Source organism: Megalobrama amblycephala, linkage group LG18 (genome assembly GCF_018812025.1).
Source record: "Megalobrama amblycephala isolate DHTTF-2021 linkage group LG18, ASM1881202v1, whole genome shotgun sequence".
In the NCBI taxonomy this organism is placed as follows: Eukaryota; Metazoa; Chordata; class Actinopteri; order Cypriniformes; family Xenocyprididae; genus Megalobrama; species Megalobrama amblycephala.
Window position 1 is genome coordinate 37,543,973 of NC_063061.1, and position 24,089 is coordinate 37,568,061.

A 24,089-nucleotide genomic window follows, 5' to 3' on the forward strand; every position below is an offset into this window, starting at 1 on the left:
AAAGAAAACACGGTATTTCAATCGCTACAAAAAAGACGTATAATATTTACGCTTCAACCGCTGTCCGGGTAGTGTCACGTGACCACAGACCGGTTTTAACGGTCATCACTATCGTAAATCCTGCAGTTTTTTTATATTTTATTTAAAAAAAAAAAACATGTATGTACATTTATAACACTATACTTAGTATTATATTACCGTTGCATCAAATTACAAAAAAATAGTTAACGCTGAAAATGACATCTTTATCTTTTTTAAAGTTATGAAAACATTATTGTGGAGGTTTTATTTTGCTATTTGTGCAAATGGAAACATAAAAATATATATTTATAATTCATAAAATATATTACAAGTGAACTTTGACCAACTAGCGACAACGTCCATTTCGAGACACGTTTAATAATGTTTCCCTTCCTTCCTGCTAATTCTATTTCTAGCGAGAAACGAAAGAACCGCCGCCCACTCGTGAATCAGGCATTTTTATAAAGTATTACTCCCTCAATATGAACTATCTAATGTTCACTCACTCATGAAAATAGTTTCGATTGACCTCCATATTAACGCGATTCATGCGGAGCACTGTGACATAAATCAACAACTTTTCGCATAATCATTGATATCCTATAAATCCTATTATTCTGTTTGAGTGGAGCAGCTAATGAGCATAGAGCATCTCGAGGAAAGGTCATATGACCCAATACGCATGCGCAGCTCGCTCGGAACGCGTCTGAGTGGAGTAGCTAGCGAGCAAAGAATATCTCGAGAAAGGTCCCGTGATCCAGTGCGCATGCGCAGTGGCGCTGGCGGTTGTCTGAGTGATTTGAGTTTTCTGTTGGGTGTTTAGCAGGCGTATGTTTGTGTGGTTTCTTCTAATCATTTTTACTTCATTTGATCATTACTTTCGGTTTCTGTTCGGGATCTGCAGTGGATTCATCTGGTGAGTTTCTGTTTTGTAAACTGGTTTCTGATGTGGGAATGTGAACGTTTAAGCGGATTCAAAACATTGTCAGTCGAGTCCAAAATCAGATCGTCTTTATTTATCAAACTCAATGACAAACTAACTAATTAACACAGGAAACAAACTAACTAATTAAGATATTAATGTTATATTAACGTAGCAATAAACCACATTAGGTGTATTTCTAGTCGAAATTATGCAACAGAAACCACAAAACCTGAAACTCCTGTCAAACATATCAACTCAAAGCTGTTAAAGATTTGATATCAGTTAAACTAGGTTTTTACTAACCTTACTAAACTAAGTTATCGTTAGTTAATGGAGTTATCAATAATTTTAGATGCCACAGACCCCCAAATAAGAGGGACACGATCTTAAAATTTTATTTTATACTTTGCAAAGTTAATATGAATATGTGTGAAATCTACTTTTAGAAAATGTTTTATATGATTACTTTTTTCTACTTACTATAGTACTGTATTTTTTGCTATTTTTTTAGAAAAAGTCAAAAGTTTGTAAATATATATGCACACACACACACACATATATATATTTTATATAGCTATACACAAACTTATATGTTAGATGTGATTAAAGGATTAGTTCACTTTCAAATTAAATTTTTCCTGATAATTTACTCACCCCCATGTCATCCAAGATGTTCATGTCTTTCTTTCTTCAGTGTTTCTTCAAAAAATGAACGTTTTTGATGAAAACATTTCAGGATTATTCTCCATATAGTGGACTTCAATGGACTCCAAACGGTTGAAGGTCAAAATTACAGTTGCTTCAAAAGGTCAAGGAATAAGAGTCTTATCTAGAGAAACGAATGGTCATTTTCTAAAAAAAAATTTTTTAAATTATATACGTTTTAACCATAAATGCTCATCTTGAACTAGCTCTCATGTATTACTGCCCTCCACGGGTCAAAGTTTGAACTAATTGTTATATAAAACTGAAATTTTAGTTAAACTGAATGACTTTTTTGGTAACAAATTTTGTCCATCTTGTAAAAACATGACAATATCAGTGTTAATTGATTATAAAAACCACAACCTCTTTGTTTACACTTAATAAAACTTCAAAATTATTATTATTTTTTTACATTTTTAAAAACCTTATTCATCAATGATCCATACATGCATTCATTGGTCAAAAGGTGTGAGAGCCCTGAATTATAAAGTGCATAATTGAATGTTTATGACACATCTTACAGATATTTAACCCAAACCCATGATCTGTTTCTGCAGAGCGCTATGAGTCGAGCGTGTGATCATGGCGTCCCCTGAGTCGAGCGTCACGTCTCTGCTGGCCACGTCAGGACGTCTGCAGAGCTCGTTCCACCCAGAGCCCGTCGCCACCATCAAATACAAGGACAAACGCTACGTCTCTGCGTCAGAGGCGCTGGACGCGTACATCTGTGATTTCCAGAGGAGTCTGCGGGACTCTGAGACGTCAACGGGGAAGCTTGAGCTGCCCAAAGAGCTTTCAAAACCTCATCCCAGGAACAGAGATGGTAAATGTTATATTCTATATACAACATAAGTTCTGTAAATTACAGACAGCTTTGACAAATTGTATTTAATCTGGAATATTCCTTAAGATCAGCAGTGTTATTTTAGTATCATTAATGTACTACTTATTTTTTATTAACACTATATTATTATTTATTATTAATATTTTGAATTAGTTTTTATTTTTATGTTTTCCATTGTAATTTTAGTTTGAGTAATTTTTAGGTTTTTTTCTTTTATTAGTTTCTTTGTTAATTTAGTTTGTTCATTTTTAATTTTCGTCATTTAGCACTTAACATATTTAGCAAGTCAACATTTCTAATTAGTATAATTTAGTAAGTTTGATTATTATGCATGTATATAAATAGGTATTTATTTTTATATTTTCCCTTTTCATTATAATTTCAATTTAATCTTTAGTCATTTTTGTTGTGTTTTTATTAGCTTTGTTTTTAATGATTATTTTATTTTTAGTTTTATTAATATAATTTAGACTTCTTTTGTTTCTTCTTTTATTTCAGTTAGTTGCCAAGTCAACGTTTCTAATTTGTTTGGTTTAAGTATTTTAATTATTATAAATATATAAATAAATATTAATTTTAATTTGTGTTTTTATTGTAAGTTTAATTTAAGCTTTAGTAATTTTATTGTGTGTTTTTGCCTTTTTTAGTTTTTTTTAAGTGTTTATTTTTATTAATCTTTTTCAGTTTTGGATTCAGTAATTTTTGTACTTAAACTTATTTTAGTTTTATTTTAGTTAATTGCCAAGTCAACATTTCTAATTATTTTAGTTTGTTTGTAATTAAATTAATATAAATGATATATAAATAAATGTGTTAATTTTTTATTTTTAGATTTTCTGTTTTAGTTTTAGTAATTGTGTTTTTTTTTGCCTTATTTAGTTTTTATTAATCTTTATTTAAATTGTAGTTTTAGTAGTTTTTGTACTTAAGCTTATTTTATTTTAGTTAATTGACAAGTCAATATTTCTAATTTGATTATTTCTGATTTGATATTTGATATTATTTCTAATTATATATATACATACACACACATACATATATACAATATATATATATATATATATATATATATATATATATATATATATATATATATATATATATATATAGAATTTCAGTTTATGTTTCGTATTTCAATTAATGAAAGTGTATTTTAAGTTTCATTTAACAATAGCAACACTGAATCTGCAGTGCCTGTTCTCTTGATCTCATGTTTTTATTTGCTTTGATTGACATGTGCAGTCCTGAAGACGAGTTTGACGGATGGAGAGTTGAACTTCCTGAACATTCCCGTCCGGAAGAGAGACTCCGATCGGCTCAGTGTGACCACCGATGACCTCTTGGCTCTCCCAAATGACGGCTCTCTCCCCGTGACCCGCACCTCCGCCCTCCTCTCCCGGTCAGGGAGCTTTCCGTTGGGATTGAGCTTCAACTCTAGTTCCCGGTCGCACTCGCGGCCCACAATGTCTCAGAAACGCTCCACGCGGCGACCCGCTCCACCAGCGAGCAGTAAGTCCCTCCCTGTGGACAATTTACTGATGGGCAGCTTGCAATCATGTCGCCAAGCTCCTCCTCTTAACATCCTGCTAGCCAATCAGACGCATCCACCCGACACACCCAGATCCAGGTATCTCCCGCGCTGGATGACCAGCCAGAAATCTGAAATGGATTTTTCGGGCATGACCAGCGTTCCTGACCTGAAGTACCCGGTGTGGCTCAGACAGTGTGAGGTGTCGTCCGATGGCCAGCAGAGCGATCGTCCTCTCAGAGTTCCTTCATGGGTCGGAGAACTGGAACAGTCCAGCAGAGACACTAAAGGTCATTATAGTTCGCTAAAACCATAAACTGGTACTTAATAAAATAAACATTTATTAAAATAAAATATGAAAACCTTAAACTTATTTTATTTCATGTATATCATCTGTCACTCATTTTCATTTACTTTAACTTGATATAATAAAATAACTAAAACTAAAAATTTATTTAAAAAATTATATAGACATTAAAAAGAAATGTAAAAAAAATAGTAAAAATGACCACAAAAAAAAATCAACAAAATTACAAAAACTTTCAAATTAGAATTGAAAATATAAAAATCAAAAAATTATTCAAAATATTAATAAAAAACTATGATAGTATCTCAATTATAATAGAGTAACACTACCGGCATATCAAAGGCATATTTCACCTAATTATGACAATTAAATGATCATGTACAATACTCAGTGTTATTTTACTATCATTAATATACTAATCAGCTGTATTATCGTTTACTAAAACCATTAAAAACATTTCTGTTCATTGCAATAAAGCTGAAATCAAATTAATAATGAATAATAGTTATTCAATTAAATTAAATGAAAATTAGAAATGTTGCATTGGCAATAAACTGAAATAAGTTGAAGTTGAATCACAAATTATGAACTGGAAAAAATAAAAATTTAAAACTGAAATAAAAATAAATTAAATCTAAATAGTAATACTTAAAAAAAAACAATGTAATTACTAAAAATTAAACTAAAATTAACATATAACTAAAAATATAAAAAAGCTAATTCAAATTATTAATAAAACTAAAATAACACTGATACTAATATAGTATTTATTAATGTTTTTAATCAGTCTTTACATTTTCCGTGTTGTTGTTTTTTTTCTATTTAGTTTTTATTATTTTTATTTCAGTTTTTGTACAAGCAGCTATTTTAGTACTTGTAGAACTTCAAGTAAATGAAATGTTGGCTTGGTAACTAGGTGAAATTAAATACGTTTTTTTTTAATTAAATTTTATTTCAGTTGACGTTTATTTAATTTAATTAACAAGAATGTTTTTTAGTTTTAGTTCATGATAACGTCACTTCCTCCGTGTCATTCCAGATGAAACCCTCATTGCTCTCTTGTTCTTCTCTCTGTTCAGAAGATCAGATTGGTTCTCTGATCTTAAGAGCCGAACAGATGTTAAACTCATCTTCTCTTGGTCTCTGTGAGCCGCTGAAGGAGCACAACAGATCAGGAGATACGGAGGACGCGCTGGACGCAGACCGATCCTGGGACGATCCGCCTGTGGCCTTGTGAGTGATTTCACATTTAATCTCATTATTTATTTATTAGCAAAAAACTTTGACTAAAATCATCTTCAGCTGAAAGGGGAAAAACACATCTGTCAGTCAATATGGCATACTACCAACTGGTTTTGAAGCAAATACTATGAAATATATATACTGTTCAAATTTTCATGATTTGTTTTTAGATAAACGTATTTTTCATGCAAAGTAAAGACATCATGTGACAACAATAGCAACATATTACTGTTTGAAATTTTCATTATTACATACTGTATGCTGGTTTTTCATATTTAGTCACACGTGCCGTTTTAAACCGCTATCTTTGATTTATTACTTGCCAAAATAAAAATAAAATTTCTGCAATTCAAAACCAACACCAATGTTAGCCATGGGTTCCATTCCCAGGGAATGCATGAATAAAAATAAAGCATCTACTAAGTGTATAAATGTAAAACGTGTCCCATCATCTGTAGTAAATCTCCAGTGCCAGTGGGTGGCGCTGATGAGCCGCAACCGCCTGAAGAACTTCAGAGGAGCAAGGTACAGTATGAGACGGTCATTATGATTCAAACTCAGTGCTCTTTACTGTACTGATATGAGACAGTGTTTGTCTGTCTAGTCTGCAGCTTCCTGTTCATCAGGATACAGCAGCAGGAAACATCCTGGTCCAGTAGAGGCGCTCAAACACATGCTGTTCCGCCTACAGGCCGTCGAACACAACATCAGCCAATCACACGCGTCCAGTGAAGACCAAACCACTGCACACTTGGAGAGAGCAACACTGGAGCCGGTACAGTAAACGAGGCCAATAAAAATGATTTAAACTATTCTTGTTGTTTTCTCATTATTTCTAGTGATTTTTAAGAGCTCATCTTTTTACATTTCTTGGTCGTCACCGTTCTTGAGGTTTGTGTGTTGAGGTCTATGTACAAACTTCTAAAACTAGATCCCATATATATGCTATGTAGGATGATTGTGCCATCAGAAACAAAAAAAGCACGGTTCACTTCATTAAAGACACAATGAAAGGGAAGTTGTGCTGGTCTTTTCTGCATTTTGCAATTAGTTTTTGTACCGCTATGCTCTAAAAAGGAGCAAAAAGGTCAAAGAAAGCACCATAAAACTATGTATGTCATGCAATATATTCCTCCTAATTTCATCACACAAACTGACATTTAGTGTAGCTGATGATAAAGACCACTGGTTCTTGTATGTCATGTGACCAGCCAATCAAGACATGTTAATGCAGAATTTTTCTGCATTATTCTTGCACAGCCTCTTACTTTTTTATTGTATGTTTTGTGATTGTATTTAAGGTTCCTCAGGAGGAAACAGAAGAAACTGACATGGGAAGTGGCGAGTCGTTACGGAGGTCAGGAGAGTCATGTGATCTCAGTGAAGCAGCGTTACTCTCATCGTTTGGTGTTGATCGTTCTTCTTTTATCTGTTTTCTCAGAACTCTTCATCACCTGGACAGACTGAAAACACTTGTGGACGACATGAGCGAGAGGAAGGCCAGAGCAGAGGATGATGGGACAGATTGTACACACACACCAGCAGCTAATATCACAAACGATGCCAGAATCAAGAAGCATTTATGAATCAGAGATCAAAGACTGATATTATCCTACAGATACAGAGACGCTTAATGGATCATATTTGCTTAAAGTTTCAATTCCTGCTTCATGGTGTCTATTTTTCATGAAAACCTCATGAAGAGAGAAAAAGTATAAATAAATGATCAAGCAAAGTTGTTTCAAAGGGCACATGCTTTTATTAGCAATGAGCAACATTTGACTAGATCAGTGTTTGTTTAAAGTTCATGTTTAGGTCATTGACTTGCACAATCATTTAGTTTTGTCTTGATTCGCTGGACTGGAACAATAATATGGTTAAATACTGATTCTTTTGCAAACTGGGTATGATCTGTGAGTATTTATTTCTTCCCAAACCTATGACTTAAATTGTGTGAAAATACATTTATGACACATAAAGGGTTAATTTTGTCATTTATTACTCACCCTCATGTCGTTCCACACCAGTAAGTCTTCATCTTCAGAGCACAAATTAAGATATTTTTTGATGAAATCCGAGGGTGTCTGATCCACACATAGGGAGCAACGTCATCTTTTGAGGCCCAGAACGCTACTAAAGACATCATTAAAATAGTTTACGTGACTGCAGTGGTTCAACCTTAATGCTATGAAGAGAATACTTTTTTGTACTTTTTCAACTGCTTATAACAGTTCAAAAGTCGTTATTTTTGTTTTGTTTTTGCGCACAAAAAGTATTCTCTTCGCTTCATAAAATTAAAAGGTTAGTTCACCCAAAAATGAAAATTCTGCCATTAATTACTCACCCTCATGCTGTTCCACACCTGTAATGCTGCGTTCACACCAGACGCGACTTGCGCGAATAAATCGCGCTATTCGCGCGTAGTTGGACGCTTGAACATTTTGAGTTTACTCGCTTCATTCGCGCGTGAAAATCCCTTCACAACAGACTTGAATTCGCGTCATGAGAGGGGCTCTCCCGCTCCTTTATGTGTCCCAGACTCTCCCACTGCTTTCTGCACACTTCCTCTGAATAAACACAACTTGTCAGTGGGGAAATAATTGTAAATTACAGCGAATAAGCTCAATTGGTCGTCTTTAGTTGGCTTGTAGTCTTAATATGTATATATATATATATATATATATATATATTTATACAACAGTTCTGTCTGGTTCTCGAATCTGATTGGCTGATAGCCATGCGATATTTCAGTGATAACAGCACTCCTACTGCCTTTTCACCGTTTGTATCACTCCGCTTGAAGTGACCGTCATGGCGGCCGATCAAATCAACCATAATTTTTACAAATACTACTTCTTGTACCACGAACTGTAGTTTTAATAGTTTTTTAGGCGAGAATGTTGTTGTTTAGACCTGAAATATGTGACTCGTATTTAATAACAGCGCCTATTTTACAATTTGTTTTGACGTTTTCGGAGATGCAAGCTCGAGTGGGTCAGCGGCCGTTCAGTGCTTCTGTAACCGCCGACAATAGCTTAATTTCGGCCAGTGCCTCGGGGATTTGCCGCTGGCTCTTATAGTGGTTAAACACGAGACATAATTCAATTTGAGTACATAGAACGGGCAATCTTTGGTCTTATTAATCTATTATTTGTTCCAGAGCAAGTCGAATTGTGCTATATTAAATTTGATAATAATAAACGTTACGTTACATCCTTATATAGCATATTGGCTACAACTAGACGGGACATATCAGACTCTTCTCCGCTCTTCAAATACGTAAAACATTAAACTTTATAAACATATGGTTTTTTGAGTAAAGAAAACGCTTTACAATTTTTTTTTCCAAACATCAGATCTTTATTTACCTTTGCATTGCACAGAGGAGATGTCCAAACTGCGTGCGCACTTCATTCAGGAGGGGAGGCAGATTAATGAGGCTTGATTGACAGTTTGAGGATCCAATGGAGTTAGGAGGTTTTGTCACACGCTCTTTAAAATCCTTTTCATTCGTTAAATATTTGTAAAACCCACATACCAGCGTAAATGGTGACCTATTTTTTTTAATAACTAGTGCTTTATGTTTGACTGAACTGTACAATTGTGCTTATTTGTTGTTCAATAAATATTATTTTATATAAATATGTCCAATGAGTAATATGGATTGAGTGAACATTACATTAATACGCCATTAGATGGCGGCAACACTTTACAGAATGAGTCAGTGAAGCACAATAGACTTTTAAATTGAAAGGAACTTTTGCAAAAGGAAGTTGTTTTAGCGCTGTGGTGTAATGGATGTTATAGAAAATTCCCAAAGCTGTAAAAAATGACAATTACAAAGATCGCTTTCCTCAGCGGACATTCAAACGGACTTGTATAAAGGATATAATATTATGGACATCGACTTGAAGAATGAATGTAATGCAATATACCAGACACAGGTAATAGCCTACACTCTCTCTCTCTCTCTCTCTCTCTCTCTCTAATACTGTACAAAATTCAATGTGTTTAAATGAAGCGACTCAACGTTCCTTCGTTACTAGTTCTAAAGTGACGTTTTAGAGTTAGTAACGGAGGCTTGGTTCAACTGACAACTTGAGTTTTGAATCCGTGGCGGAAGGAAGTAGTGCTGCACAAAAGAGGGTTTTAAAGACACTCCGTTGTTGTTCTTATTTATTTACACACTCGTGCCGTCGAACTGTTGTATAAACGCAATATCACACTCGTAGCCGTGCGATATGGCTGTATATCAGCACGCTGTGATTACCTACGGACGAATCACAGCGTGCTGATATACAGCCATATCGCACGGCTACTCGTGTGATATTGCTCATTTATTATATATATATATATATATATATATATATATATATATATATAGCTCAAATTGAGTAAAGACCGTTTTTTACAACTTTTACTTAAACTTTTACAATTTTACAATCAGATTGTCCAACCTCCTCACTCACTTTCTTTCAAACACGATCCTTTTTATTTCTGTTTCTATAAATGTATGAAGATGTATAGCGACGATGATTTTGTCCTCCATTGTTGTTTCGAATTTCTGCCTCAGCTCGCTACGTCACGTCACTACTAGAGCAAGCTCCTGATTGGTTAACGCGGCGCAGAAATTTCGCCAAAGTTCAGATTTTTCAACTTGCCATTCGCGCGAATCGCATAATTTGCGCCGCTTCATTCGCGCGATTCGCGCTGCAGGATGTCAATTTGCGTCTTTGCATTGACTTAACATGTAAATCACTCGCGCTTACCGCTTCATTCGCGTCCGGTGTGAACGCACCATAAGACCTTCTCCATCGGATTTTAACTAAAATGTCTTAATTTGTGTTCTGAAGATGAACGAAGGTCTTACGGGTGTGGAACGGCATGAGGGTGAGTAATTAATGTCAGAAATTTCAAATTTTTGGGTGAACCAATCCTTTAAAGGGATAGTTCTCCCAAAAATGAAAATTTTATGTTTATCTGCTTACCCCCAGCGCATCCAAGATTTAGGTGTCTTTGTTTCTTCAGTAGAACACAAATGATGATTTTTAACTCCAACCGCTGCCGTCTGTCAGTGGTATAATGCAAGTCAGCGGGAACTTGGACTATAAGAGTAAATAAAACACGACAGACAAATCCAAATTAAACCCTGCGGCTCGTGACGACACATTGATGTCTTAAGACACGAAACGAACGGTTTGTGCGAGAAACCGAACAGTATTTATATCATTTTTTACCTCGAAAACACCACTATGTCCAACTGCATTCATCGATTCACTCGACACTCAATTCGTGAGGTCTGATCGTGCTCTGACAACGGCAGTGATGTCTCACGCATATATACTTCAGTGAGCATGAGACATCACTGCCGTTGTCAGAGCGCGATCAGACCTCACAAATCGAGTGATGAATTTGGACATAGTGATGTATTAGAGGTAAAAAATTATATAAATACTGTTCGGTTTCTCGCACAAACCGATCGTTTCGTGTTCTACTGAAGAAACAAAGACACCTACATCTTGGATGCACTGGGGGTAAGCAGATAAACATCAAATTTTCATTTTTGGGTGAACTAACCCTTTAAATTCTGCTTGGGTTTAGAACGAAATAATGAGTGAATGATGACAGAATGATCTTCTAACTGATCTTTTCTTTTATCAGTGGTTTCCTTGCAATCACTGTTATTTATTTATTTTAATCAAATAACTCAATATTGTATCGGCATTTCACCAAGAAAAACAGTTTTCAAGGTGCACTACAGTTAAATATATGGATATTTTGCTGGATCAGTGTTTGTTTGTTTTTTTGTGTGTGTTCATGTACAGGTCATTGAGGTGCGGTCCGTGCTCCTGGCTGCTGATTGGGTAGAACCAGGACATCCCAAAATTGATGAACCATATAAATATAGTCTGAAGAAGTTCTGATTGGCTCAAAGAAGGAATCAGGCAGATTCTGCTGACGGACCACAGACGGTTCAGAAAGGATTCCTGTTCTGGATTTGAAGAAGCAGTTGTCTCTTAGAGCAGTTTTACTGTTCAGTTTTAGTTTGCAAACCAAACAAAAATAATTTCAGCAATTATTTATTTATTTATTTATTTATTTAGTAAATCAGTCTGTGCGATAGCAATGCATCACTTTCTTTCCATTGTGTTTTCACTGATCATCATTATTGGGCAGCATGTGAGCGTTCAGTCCACAGGAAGACGTTCTGAGCGGAGCACACACAGAAGTTACAAATCAGTGTTGTCCGTGTCTAACGGAATGTCCTGGGGGTCGTGGGGGGATCAGGACATGTGTCCAAGTGGAACGTATGCCGCAGGGTTCAGTCTGAAGGTAAGTTGGGCATTGACTATATTGCTAATACACTGGTGGATTAGTGCTTCAAACGTTCAAAACTTTTCATTTGCTATTAGTCATTTAATCTCCAGGGAACTGCACCTGTTTAAGATTTTTTTAAGGGTCTGTATAATACTAAAGAACATAAAGATAAATGTTACAATGGGTTGAGTTCAGTGTTGTCGTTTTTAGGTGGAAGAACCTTCCTATGTTGCGTATGATGATTCTTCACTCAATGGGATTCGTCTTCACTGTGTCTATCCATCACAAGGATCATCAGGCTATTATCCCTCAGTTGAGTCCAGCATAGGAAAGTAATGGGCTCAGATTATACCGAATTCTTACGCTGTGTTTATTCTTCATTAATGAATTGAGGATTTTCTTGAAAATAATAATCAATTTGCTCAAGAAACCTCTGTCTTTTCTTCAGCTGGGGTGAGTGGACAAATAACAGGTGGTGTCCTTCTGGATTCTTAAAAGCTTTCCAGCTGAGAGTCGAATCTGCCCAAGGAAAGGGTGATGATACAGCTGCAAATAACATCAGGTGAGAATGTGCTGCTGTAAGTCATCCTGGATTTATTTTGCTATTTAAAGACTCTGTATTCCCTCATCAAGCAGTTCAATTAATATCACACTCAGTCGTGCTGCTGATCGTGGTTGTGATTATGCCATAGGCTGCAGGTGATCATGTGACTGTAATTCAATCCAGCAGCACAATTACATATTTTATCATAATATTGTCACATCTGAATTTTCTCCAGGTTCAGCTGCAGTCATGGTGTTGTGCTTGACGGGTGACGGCACAGCCTGGGGTAATTGGCGCAACTGGAGCTCAGCGTGTGGTGGAACAGGAATCTGCGGTATCAGGACGCGGGTAGAAGAGCCACAGGGAAGAGGAGATGACACCGCTCTCAATGACGCGCAAATGTACTGCTGTGAATAAGGTGATGTGATCTCAATCTAAACCTCAGACTGACACATACTGCAGATCAACTAAATCTGTTTGTTCTTTCAGGTGTAGGAGGATGACAACAAGAACAGCAAGAAGACCAAATGGATTATAATAATTGATCATAATACTGTTATTTGCCAACATGAACTATAGAATGAGATCCACAAATATATGTTTGGAGTATCATAAAAATTAATTAAATTCACAAATAAAATGAGACTTGCTAATAAAAAAAATTTATATTCACAAATATGTTTTTATGTCATAAGCACAACTCTGCCTGCATTGACTTGTGAATCACCACCTGTACTTTTGTGAATTTTCTGTGCATTTGTGGATCACTCCACACATTTGTGGATCTTTTCCTGTGCATTTGTGGATTCTGAAACAATTCTAGCATCATGACTGCAGACAAATCCACAAATAGGTCGACTCCACCCACCGATTACTCAAGCCAATCAGATAACAGCCACGTTGCGCTGACCAATCGCAGCACACTCGCTACAACCAATCACGTTTTGCTTTAAAATTGGGACGGGAACAGACTCTGAAAGGAGTTCCTGTGCTATTCCACCATGGTTGCATTGTTCTTTTAATTTGTTTGGTGCATATTTTTTGTGGGTGTAATTATATATAAGGACTGCATTATCCGTCTTAAAAAAAGGGGCTCTTATTTCAACGTATTATGGTCTGAGTGTTACTGCTCACTGCAGTAATGAACAAGAGAATATGTCATGCACATTATTACGGTTCATCTGAGTTTTCTTATGGACTGAAAGTTTGTTAAGCAACCATGAAAAGGCATAAGCTGTAACTGCATGATTATCTGGATTTAAAAACGGACATTTCATGGTAATGTACAATAAAACTTAATGAAACTCATCAGTAGAGTTTCAGCCATCATTTGGATGGGGTCCGCTACACAAAAGATTTTTGGAGTATATTCTTTATATTACCATCAGGATCAGTGAATCAGGATAAAGGCTATACTATAGAAATGCATTTAGCTGAACAATTGTGTGAATGAGTTCACATGTAAGAGTATTTTTTTCTTATGGCAACCCATTTTAACGCTCACCATGGTCAGCCTCACTTTTTGTGATCGCCCTTATGCTACCAACACTCCCTTCACATAACTGGCTGCATTTACTTGCTGCAGCATAAATTGTCGTGCACTATAGAGTACCTCAGGGATGACGCATTTTTGTAGGCATTTTAGGGCTTCCGGTTCCAACGCCGTAAAGTCTATGAGTTTTTTGAATGGGTTTTTGCTAAATTGCCTGAAATAAGGTCTGTGGTTAACAAAGCCTCTAAATATTTTCACGTTTTGATCTATGACATAAAACACACCAGTTTTAACGTGCTTGTGATTTTTTAAACCTTTACTGTGTCTTAAAAACGGCGGATGCTAACAAATTGCTAAAATGGACTACTTCCTTTGGCGGGGACTTTAGACATCATCATGATAAACAGGACATTTGGACAGTATTTCTCATGAAAAAGAGGATAAGTATTCATTCACAGCACAGATCATAATCAGCGAGCATGTTTTTAAATAACGTTGTTTTTTAAATACAGTTTGAGGAAGCTTGGTGGTGGTGATGTTGATCCGCGACCATGGTGTGCTGTAGCAAAGTCCCTTTAAGACAAGTCATTTCACTCTGCGGCCATCTTTGAAACGCCTCTCGGGCATCCTGGGCATCATGCAGCTCTTATCTCTTTGAATGGGGAAACATCAAATTCTCCAAAACTGTTCGCCAACCTTACGATTAAATTTCATATTTGAAATCACCAATGAAATCTAACACAGACGGCTCATAAATTTAGTTTCTAAACGCTCGAATCATGACAAAAAAAAAACTGTATTTTTCAGTCTGGATCAAGCTAATGCGCATGCGCAGACCTAAATGCGCGTCTCTTCGGAGGCTCGTGTCTGACTCTATAGAACCTTCTATAGAAACCGGTGATTCTAAAGGTGATGATACACGTGGCAACTTTTTGAGCAATATTGCTGGGCAATGTTGCCGTCAACGGGCAACCTGATGAGACACAGGGCAACTAATTAGGGCAACAGACAGTTGGCAGCAACTAATCAGAGAGGAGCAAATCTATTGCCAACCCAATAAATACCTTATTATAGGCACTTTATTTCAATTTTTCAAATATTTTCTTCATTTTTATTAAAAATAAATGCCTTTCCGATCTGATTTGTGATAGAAAAAGGGAGAAGAGCAAGTTCAGCAACAGGCGGATTCGAACCCGCGTCGATCGCATCAAAAGCTACATTCATGTGCCATACGCCCTACAGCCTACCCTACTATAGACATTATATTAATTCCGTCTTTTTAGTATTTAACTGAAAACAATCAGTGGCTTAATTACACCTTACATGCATTACTTTGGACAGTTGTTGGTATTTTAAGCAATATATGAGGTAAATTCCCTGTTTTGTGCTGACGCATGACAACTTACTAGCGTAAAAAGATATAAGTTCACACTCTTTTTCTCCGCTCCACTGCCGCTGAGAGGCCGCCATCTTGTTTGATTTTTTTCTGAAATCTCCGAACCGGTCACGTGATCGGCTGCTAACATTCTGATTGGAGGATCTCAAAAAATTGCCCATAACCGATCTAACGTATCCAGATATAAATTTGTTGCTCATTCTCAATGGGAAAGTGCCCAAGCAACGTTGCTTGGCTACATTGCCCGGCAACATTGCTCAAAAAGTTGCCCCGTGTATCATCACCTTAATTAGAATCACCGGTTTCTATAGAAACAGTCAGACGCGAGCCTCCGAAGAGACGCGCATTTAGGTCTGCGCATGCGCATTAGCTTGATCCAGACTGAAAAATACAGTTTTTTTTGTCATGATTCGAGCGTTTAGAAATTAAATTTATGAGCCGGTTGTTGTTAGATTTCATTAGTGATTTCAAATATGAAATTTAATCATAAGGTTGGCGAACAGTTTTGGAGAATTTGATGTTTCCCCATTCAAAGAGATAGGAGCTGCATGATGCCCAGGATGCCCGAGAGGCGTTTCAAAGATGGCCGCTGAGTGAAATGACTTCTCTTAAAGGGACTTTGGTCTCGTTCACTCGGATGTACGTCATTGCTTACGTAGCACGAGTGCCCACTACTGGTGGAACCTTTGCAATGGGCTGAACTGGAACATCCTAAGCCCTTGATCACTTGGAATCCGCAATGGAGCTGATTTATTATTTATTTTTCCCCTTACAAAATTAATACAGCATTCTATATGTATATATGTGTGTTTTAAATGTTTAAAAAAATAATGAATGTATCATAGAATTGTTTGTGGTAGGGTAAATTAAACGCGATATGCGGTGATGTCATAATCGTGTTGTATTGTGGGTTATGGAGCTGCCTGAAGTGTACATATGAAGTAGACTCGCTCACATGTAAACTTCCCTCGTCCACTTCACAAAGTGGGACGCACTTCAAAATGGCGGCAGGGATTCCCCGAGTGGAAGTGCTTAGGGAAGTTCGCAAGTGCACGTCTAAAACTGGCGCGCGTCCAAAAAGTGGAAAATGCTGCCTTCTGAGGACACATTTCAAGGTAATAAGGCATCAAGGCACGTCCGAATCCAATGTTAGCTTCACTTCCTGTCTCATGAGATACCTTCCTCAGATCGATTTTTGAAGGAAGCATAGATGTATCCTTAGCTGCCTTTGATATCCCACAATCCTGTGCTTTCCATTCTGTCACAGTTGAGCTAGAAAAATAAAGATGGCGTCCGAAAGTTTGCTGCTCAGTTTGTGTATAAATGTATGATTTTGACCAATATATTTCAATTTTGATATAATTTCTATCAAGAAATTACTACTGTAGTAATTAATTATTTGTTTAGTTCTCACCAAAGCTCACGCTATATTGCTGTAGATCATTAAACTGTTAATGCTGCCTCAGAAGTCTGTCTGAAATCGTGAGGTACCTTCATGCACAAACGCTGCCATACAAGTCATTCTCTTATAAGACAGCGAGGCAGCAAGACAGCTACCTAGATTTTTGGACGCAGCCCTAGTCAGAGAAGCTTACAAATAGAAATGGCAGAGAAGCGGCAAAATAGGTAATGACTTTTGTTGCAGTTTGACTGTAGGTGTCCCCTGAAAGGCTACATCGTAGACTACACATGATAGAAACAGCCTACGCCGTAGCTACGCCATACACTTGACGCAGAAGTATAAATCAGCCTTAAGTACGTTTGCCTCTCTGTCAGCTTTTCCGCCGCTTGTTGCGTTTCTGACAGATTTTTTATCCGTTCTCTGCGCCTTAGCTTTCGGAGACCGAGAAGATAGCCATTGGCCATGTGTGCAAAACATAAAACATCTTTTATGTAATATATCTATAGGACAGTACTAAACAAAAAACAACATGATCTCTCATTTTGTTAAAAGTATTCACATTTTCCCAGATTCTGCAAGTGGTTCACATACTTTTCTTGCAAATGTATGTGTGTGTGTGTGTATATATATATATATATATATATATATATATATGATTGTAATATTTGAGATCAGTTTTCCTGTTTCTCAGTCATTTAGTTTTGCATCACTATCTGTCTGGAACCAGAGTATCACGATATTGATCAAATCTGATGCCTTGAGCCACTCTATACACTGCAAAAAATGCACTTGAGAATCAAAATGACTTGTTTTCTGAGGAAAGTATCAAATGAAGTGGGTTTATGCTTGAGTCAAGAACAAATATCTGTCAGTGTGGTCAGAAATATAGTATTGTTTTTCTCTTTGAATTAAGTTTATTTTTTCTGACCACATTGGCAGATGTGTTTTCCTGAAAACAAGACTTTTTGCATCTAAAGTAAATGCATTTTAAGAATACATTTAAAAATGTGTGGATATTTGTGCTGGAAAATGAGACAAAAATACTAGTCAGAGTATCATTTTTTTGCAGTGTATTCTGATCTGTTTGGCCCTGTCCCAAATGGCACACTCCGGACTTGTGGACTTCCTCAGAGTCCACACTTTGGTGACGTCATGTAGTGCAGACCTATAGGGCCTTTGGCGCGAGTCCACGAGGGCGCATTGAGAGGTATTTTTGGGACAGACTCGATCGTCACGCCGGTCTGGTTGTTTTTTGACAGGAGCTGCAGGTTCAGGGATAATATTTAGCATCAAGAACAGGTTTCTTTTCTTTTGCAAAATATTATCTCCATGTCAACTACACAGCCTGCTTTTGCTTATGCCACCTAGGTATTAGACAATATATACATGCTTATTTAAATAATGTATACAGTTGTAATAATACATAATGTTCCATTTGAACTAAGATTACAATTTTAACTCATAATAAACAATAAAAATCTCCTCCCATCCGTTGTCTGATTGGCATTTCGCAAGGATTCCTGGGTAGTTAAAGTGTGCGGAGCCTGCATCTATGCGGGCTTCGCGGAAGACCGATTCAAGGGTACAAAGGGGGCGCTGCTGAGCACACTTCAGATCATTAAAATGCTGAATGGGACGGCCTACAGACTCGTAGACTCGGCGAGCACGCACAATTTAAGTCCACAAGACCGAAAGTCTACATGAAGTGCGCCATTTGGGACAGGGCCTTTGCTGTGCAGGTTGTACTTAGGAATAATGAAGCATAGTGGGATTTACAAGCCTGCTGTCACAATTCCAGTCATTCCCAGACTCCATTTCCCATGATCCTTCCTGGTTCACACCTGCACTCACTCCACCACTCAGCCATCACCCACACCTGCAAGTCATCTCCTCATCACCACAGCACTAACGGCACCAACTCCTGCGAGGACTTCAGATGAAGCAACATCTGGATCAACATGCACATTCCCAAATTTCTATATCCTAATTATTGTTAACATGTAATCATTAATCTGCTAACAGTGATTGTAAATTAAAATGCCTAAATTATTATATTGTTAGCCAACTGCATGATTATATATGTACATTTCTGAAACCACATTCATTGGACAGTCACCTCCGATAACAGATTACTCTAAATTGTAATGTTGACATACAACCCGATTCCAAAAAAGTTGTGACACTGTACAAATTGTGAATAAAAACAGAATGCAATGATGTGGAAGTTTCAAATTTCAATATTTTATTCAGAATACAACATAGATGACATATCAAATGTTTAAACTGAGAAAATGTATCATTTTAAGGGAAAAATAAGTTGATTTTAAAATTCATGGCATCAACACATCTCAAAAAAGTTGGGACAAGGCCATGTTTACCACTGTGTGGCATCCCCTCTTCTTTTTATAACAGTCTGCAAACGTCTGGGGACTGAGGAGACAAGTTGCTCAAGTTTAGGAATAGGAATGTTGTCCCATTCTTGTCTAATACAGGCTTCTAGTTGCTCAACTGTCTTAGGTCTTCTTTGTCGCATCTTCCTCTTTATGATAGATGTTTTCTATGGGTGAAAGATCTGGACTGCAGGCTGGTCATTTCAGTACCCGGATCCTTCTTCTATGCAGCCATGATGTTGTAATTGATGCAGTATGTGGTCTGGCATTGTCATGTTGGAAAATGCAAGGTCTTCCCTGAAAGAGACAACAACTGGATGGGAGCATATGTTGTTCTAGAACTTGGATATACCTTTCAGCATTGATGGTGCCTTTCCAGATGTGTAAGCTGCCCATGCCACACGCACTCATGCAACCCCATACCATCAGAGATGCAGGCTTCTGAACTGAGCGCTGATGACAACTTGGGTTGTCCTTGTCCTCTTTAGTCCGGATGACGTGGCGTCCCAGTTTTCCAAAAAGAACTTTGATTCATCTGACCATAGAACAGTTTTCCACTTTGCCACAGTCCATTTTAAATGAGCCTTGGCCCAGAGAAATCGCCTGCACTTCTGGATCATGTTTAGATATGGCTTCTTTTTTGGCCTATAGAGTTTTAGCCGGCAACGGCGAATGGCACGGTGGATTGTGTTCACCGACACCGTTTTCTGGAAGTATTCCTGAGCCCATGTTGTGATTTCCATTACAGTAGCATTCCTGTATGTGATGCAGTGCCGTCTAAGGGCCCGAAGATCACGGGCATCCAGTATGGTTTTCCGGCCTTGACCCTTACGCACAGAGATTGTTCCAGATTCTCTGAATCTTTGGATGATATTATGCACTGTAGATGATGATAACTTCAAACTCTTTACAGCTTTTCTCTGAGAAACTCCTTTCTGATATTGCTCCACTATTTTTCGCCGCAGCATTGGGGGAATTGGTGATCCTCTGCCCATCTTGACTTCTGAAAGACACTGCCACTCTGAGAGACTCTTTTTATACCCAATCATGTTGCCAATTGACCTAATAAGTTGCAAATTGGTCCTCCAGCTGTTCCTTATATGTACATTTAACTTTTCCAGCCTCTTATTGCTACCTGTCCAAACTAGCTCTCATGAAATCCGAAATGAGCCAATATTTGGCATGACATTTCAAAATGTCTCACTTTCAACATCTGATATGTTATCTATATTCTATTGTGAATAAAATATAAGTTTATGAGATTTGTAAATTATTGCATTCCTTTTTTATTCACAATTTGTACAGTGTCCCAACTTTTTTGGAATCGGGTTTGCAGACCCTCGGTTTCTGAATGGCCGTGCTATTAAAATTATTTATATATTTCGTGTCAAGTGGCCATGATTACCTGTCAGAATGGATAAGTTAACAGCTGTCAGTGTCATGGTTGTACTGCAGCACAAAATCTGACTGAACAGATTTCCAGACCGGAAAATAAAGGTAATTGGCGTTTGATATTTTATCTACAGTTATTAGTTTAAGAATTCAATTTTTTGAATGAATTTGAGCGAGGGAGAGAGAGAGAGAGAGAGAGAGAGAAAGAGAGAGAGAGAGAGAGTAGCTACAGTGAAGCTTTTGGCTTATAAGAAAAACAACTCTTTTAAATTAACCGGGCAAAGGTGCTGAATGTATGTGTGTGTGTGTGCGCAATTTCTTTCTTGAAAAATAGATAACGTTAGACACAGGGGCGGTTTCTTCATTAGGGCAATAGGGTGACGCACCACCAAAGTGAGAAAGGGACGGATTTTTCAATCACATTCAACCACAGAGTTACTCTATAGCTGTCACTGCTAGGCTGTTTGTTCTGCCTCTGGATATAGTCCAATCAGCGTCAATCACGTTCTGTGGAGTACCGCTTCTTTTTGGGCATTTCAGTCTGGCGGAGATTTGCCCCGGCTCCCATAGACCTCCATTCAAAGAACTTTTTTTTCGAACTGCAGGCACTGCAATCAATCCATGGCAGGGATGGGCAACTCCGGTCCTGGAGGGCCAGTGTCCTCAAGTTTAGCTCCAACCCTAATCAAACACACCTGAACCAGCTAATCAAGGTTTCAGGATTAGTAGAACTATAGGCAGTGGTTTTTATCAGGGATGGAGATAAACTCTGCAGGAACTGGCCCTCCAGGACCGGAGTTGCCCATCCCTCTCTATGGGTTCCAGGAGGGCTCGCACTAACGTGCTTTCGTCATCATACCTAACCTTAACTTGTGCAGCGATTGGTGGAAACAAACATACCTCTATTAATAATTTTTTTTTTAAGCTGAAATGACATTTAATAATTTCCTCAGTGCATAATTTACATTTGACAGACATATTCTCCACCTGTAAAAGTTAGAAAGTCGAGAAAATATTTCCATTTTGCAGTCAGGCGTGGACGAGCCTTCAGCAAGCACAAACTTCCGTGAACGAGCGCCGCCGCGTTCCGAACAGACGGAGTTCAATCTGAGTAAAATACATTTTGCTCAAAATATTTGTTGAAAATTTGTTTTTGTTGGCGAACATAATTATGTCATATGTAGAATTTCGAACCTACAACTAAGTGTATTTGTACGATAGCAGTAACTGTGTAAGATGACTATTGTAGGGTAATCAAAATAATAATAATTATTAGTCTGTTCTTTTGTTTTTATTTATTTTCATTTTTAGTTTAGTGTATTTAATTTCTGCTTCAAAAACATTTTGTTTTTAGATTGTAAAGGTACAATTTTAGAATGTAGCCTAGGCCTAATATGATTTGACCCCTTTTTTGCACATAATTTATAGCATATACTACAGTTACATTCATGTTTTTTTCATAGCCTTCAATATGAACATTGTTTCTAGGACAATATTGGGCAGGATCTTAAATAATTTTTTTTTTTTTTTTTAATTAAATACAGTTTTTTTTAGATCACAGCCCTATGGCATGCTTTAAATACTGAATTTTCCATGTTTTAGATAGATACATTATTATATCACTTGTTAAATGGTTATTTAACAATTAGCCTATTCATTCCTGCATTTCGAATTTTTTTTTTTTTTTTTTTTTTTGCGCCCCCCCCAAATATTTTTTGCACCAGCCGCCACTGGGAAAAGGTAACGTTAGGTGACGACGAGGAAGCTTCACTTGAACAACAGTGAACTGCGGTCAGATGAGATGATGTCAGGCTATGTCGGTAAAACTCAGAAAAATTAACACGACTGTCCAATCAGCCGTTATACTGTGCTCGTGGCGCGAAATCAAGAATTGCATGCGCAAATGCGCCGGCGCGCGCTGCATAATTACTTTATTATGGTTTAAATAGAGCGCAAAAGAAACTACGACCGTGCACCGTCGTTGTTCTGTTGTAAGTTAAGTCATGAAATTACCAAACATGCGATTAAAGCTGCCTCAAAACTGTGCATGCATGTAGTTGTTGACATTGTTTTAAATTGTTATCCAATTTGTTTGCCAATTTGTAAATGTGCATTTCTCCAAATGTGCGCACTTTTGGACTAAAAGTTTGTATGTGTATGCACTGTTATCAAAAATAAATGGGACCAAACGCGATTAAATGTAAAAGTTTGTGTCTCGTTATAAACTACCGATTGATTTTGCATTTCTATCAGAAATTAAGAATTAGTGTCTTTGTAGTGGTGCAAATATCTAAGCTATCTAATACTTCAAATCTCAAGGTTAAATCAGAAGATTTTTTTTGTAAAAATGTTTCTGTAACAGCTTCCAAAAATAGTATATAGCTCTACTGTGGTTTTTATGAATGAATGAATGAATGAGGCATTTATATAGCGCTTTCATATGTACAACTGTACACCCAAAGCGCTTTACAATCATATCAGGGGTCTCTCCTCATCCACCACCAGTGTGCAGCATCCACTTGGATGATGCGACGGCAGCCACAGTACAACGGCGCCAGTGCGCTCACCACACACCAGCTGTAGGTGGAGAGGAGAGAGAGTGAAAGAGCCAATCCAATGGATGGGGATTATTAGGAGGCCGTGATTGGTAAGGGCCTATAAAGGGAATTTGGCCAGGACACCGGGGTTACACCCCTACTCTTTACGAGAAGTGCCATGGGATTTTTTAATGACCACAGAGAGTCAGGACCTCGGTTTAACGTCTCATCCGAAAGACGGTGCTTGTTACACTACAGTGTCCCCATCACTATACTGGGGTGTTAGGACCCACACAGACCACAGGGTGAGCACCCCCTGCTGGCCTTACCAACACCTCTTCCAGCAGCTACCTGGTTTTTCCCAGGAGGTCTCCCATCCAGGTACTAACCAGGCTCAGCCCTGCTTAGCTTCAGTGGGCAACCAGTCTTGGGCTACAGGGTGATATGGCTGCTGGCCATATCACCCTGACTTTCCTGTAAGGAAAGAAGGAAGTTGACAGTATGTGTGTACATGCAATCCATCTGTTGTTAGCGCTAGAAGCAACGTCGTAAGTACAAAATTCATTATGTTAATAAGTTGATGTTACAATAATGTTTAAAAGAAAAGACCAAACATAGTTACAGTGTTTATTTACATGCAGATACAGATATATTTCATTAGACAAGATTTGTTAAAACATTCGAACTTTTTTCCTTTGTTACAGTTTTCACTCTGTCATGTAAGATGATGTTGAAAGCCACAGTAAACAGCAAAAAATCGCTCACTATGACTTTTCGTCATTTTGTATCAGAGTTAGCTGGCTGTATAGCTGCAGTTGCTACACTGCAGTGAGGACAGCACAGTGAAAAGACACGAAGTTAGTGTTGAACATCGTGACAAGATGGAAGGAAAACGTACTAAGTCTTCTGTAGCTAGTGGAAGTTCTCACTCATCTGCGTCATCAAGCAGTGCAGCAATCCGTGCACGGGCTAAAGCAGCAGCTGCTAAAGTACGCGCTGAATATGCAGAAAGAGAGGCTAAAGCAAAAATAGAAAAGGCAGCTAAA

The 24,089-nt window shown here is 37.5% G+C and overlaps 1 protein-coding gene and 1 pseudogene across 1 annotated transcript; both read left to right on the forward strand.

The window, feature by feature from the left end:
• The first annotated feature begins 779 nt into the window (after window positions 1-779).
• lg18h18orf54 (linkage group 18 C18orf54 homolog) lies at window positions 780-7,398 on the forward strand. The gene is made up of 8 exons (XM_048166687.1): window positions 780-937; window positions 2,209-2,474; window positions 3,738-4,313; window positions 5,410-5,563; window positions 6,031-6,097; window positions 6,177-6,347; window positions 6,874-6,929; window positions 7,014-7,398. The coding sequence occupies exons 2-8, from the start codon at window positions 2,234-2,236 to the stop codon at window positions 7,156-7,158; spliced, it is 1,410 nt and encodes a 469-aa protein (XP_048022644.1). The 5' UTR covers window positions 780-937; window positions 2,209-2,233; the 3' UTR covers window positions 7,159-7,398.
• Window positions 7,399-11,477: 4,079 nt separating this feature from the next.
• LOC125252845 lies at window positions 11,478-13,110 on the forward strand (annotated as a pseudogene).
• Window positions 13,111-24,089: the final 10,979 nt, after the last annotated feature.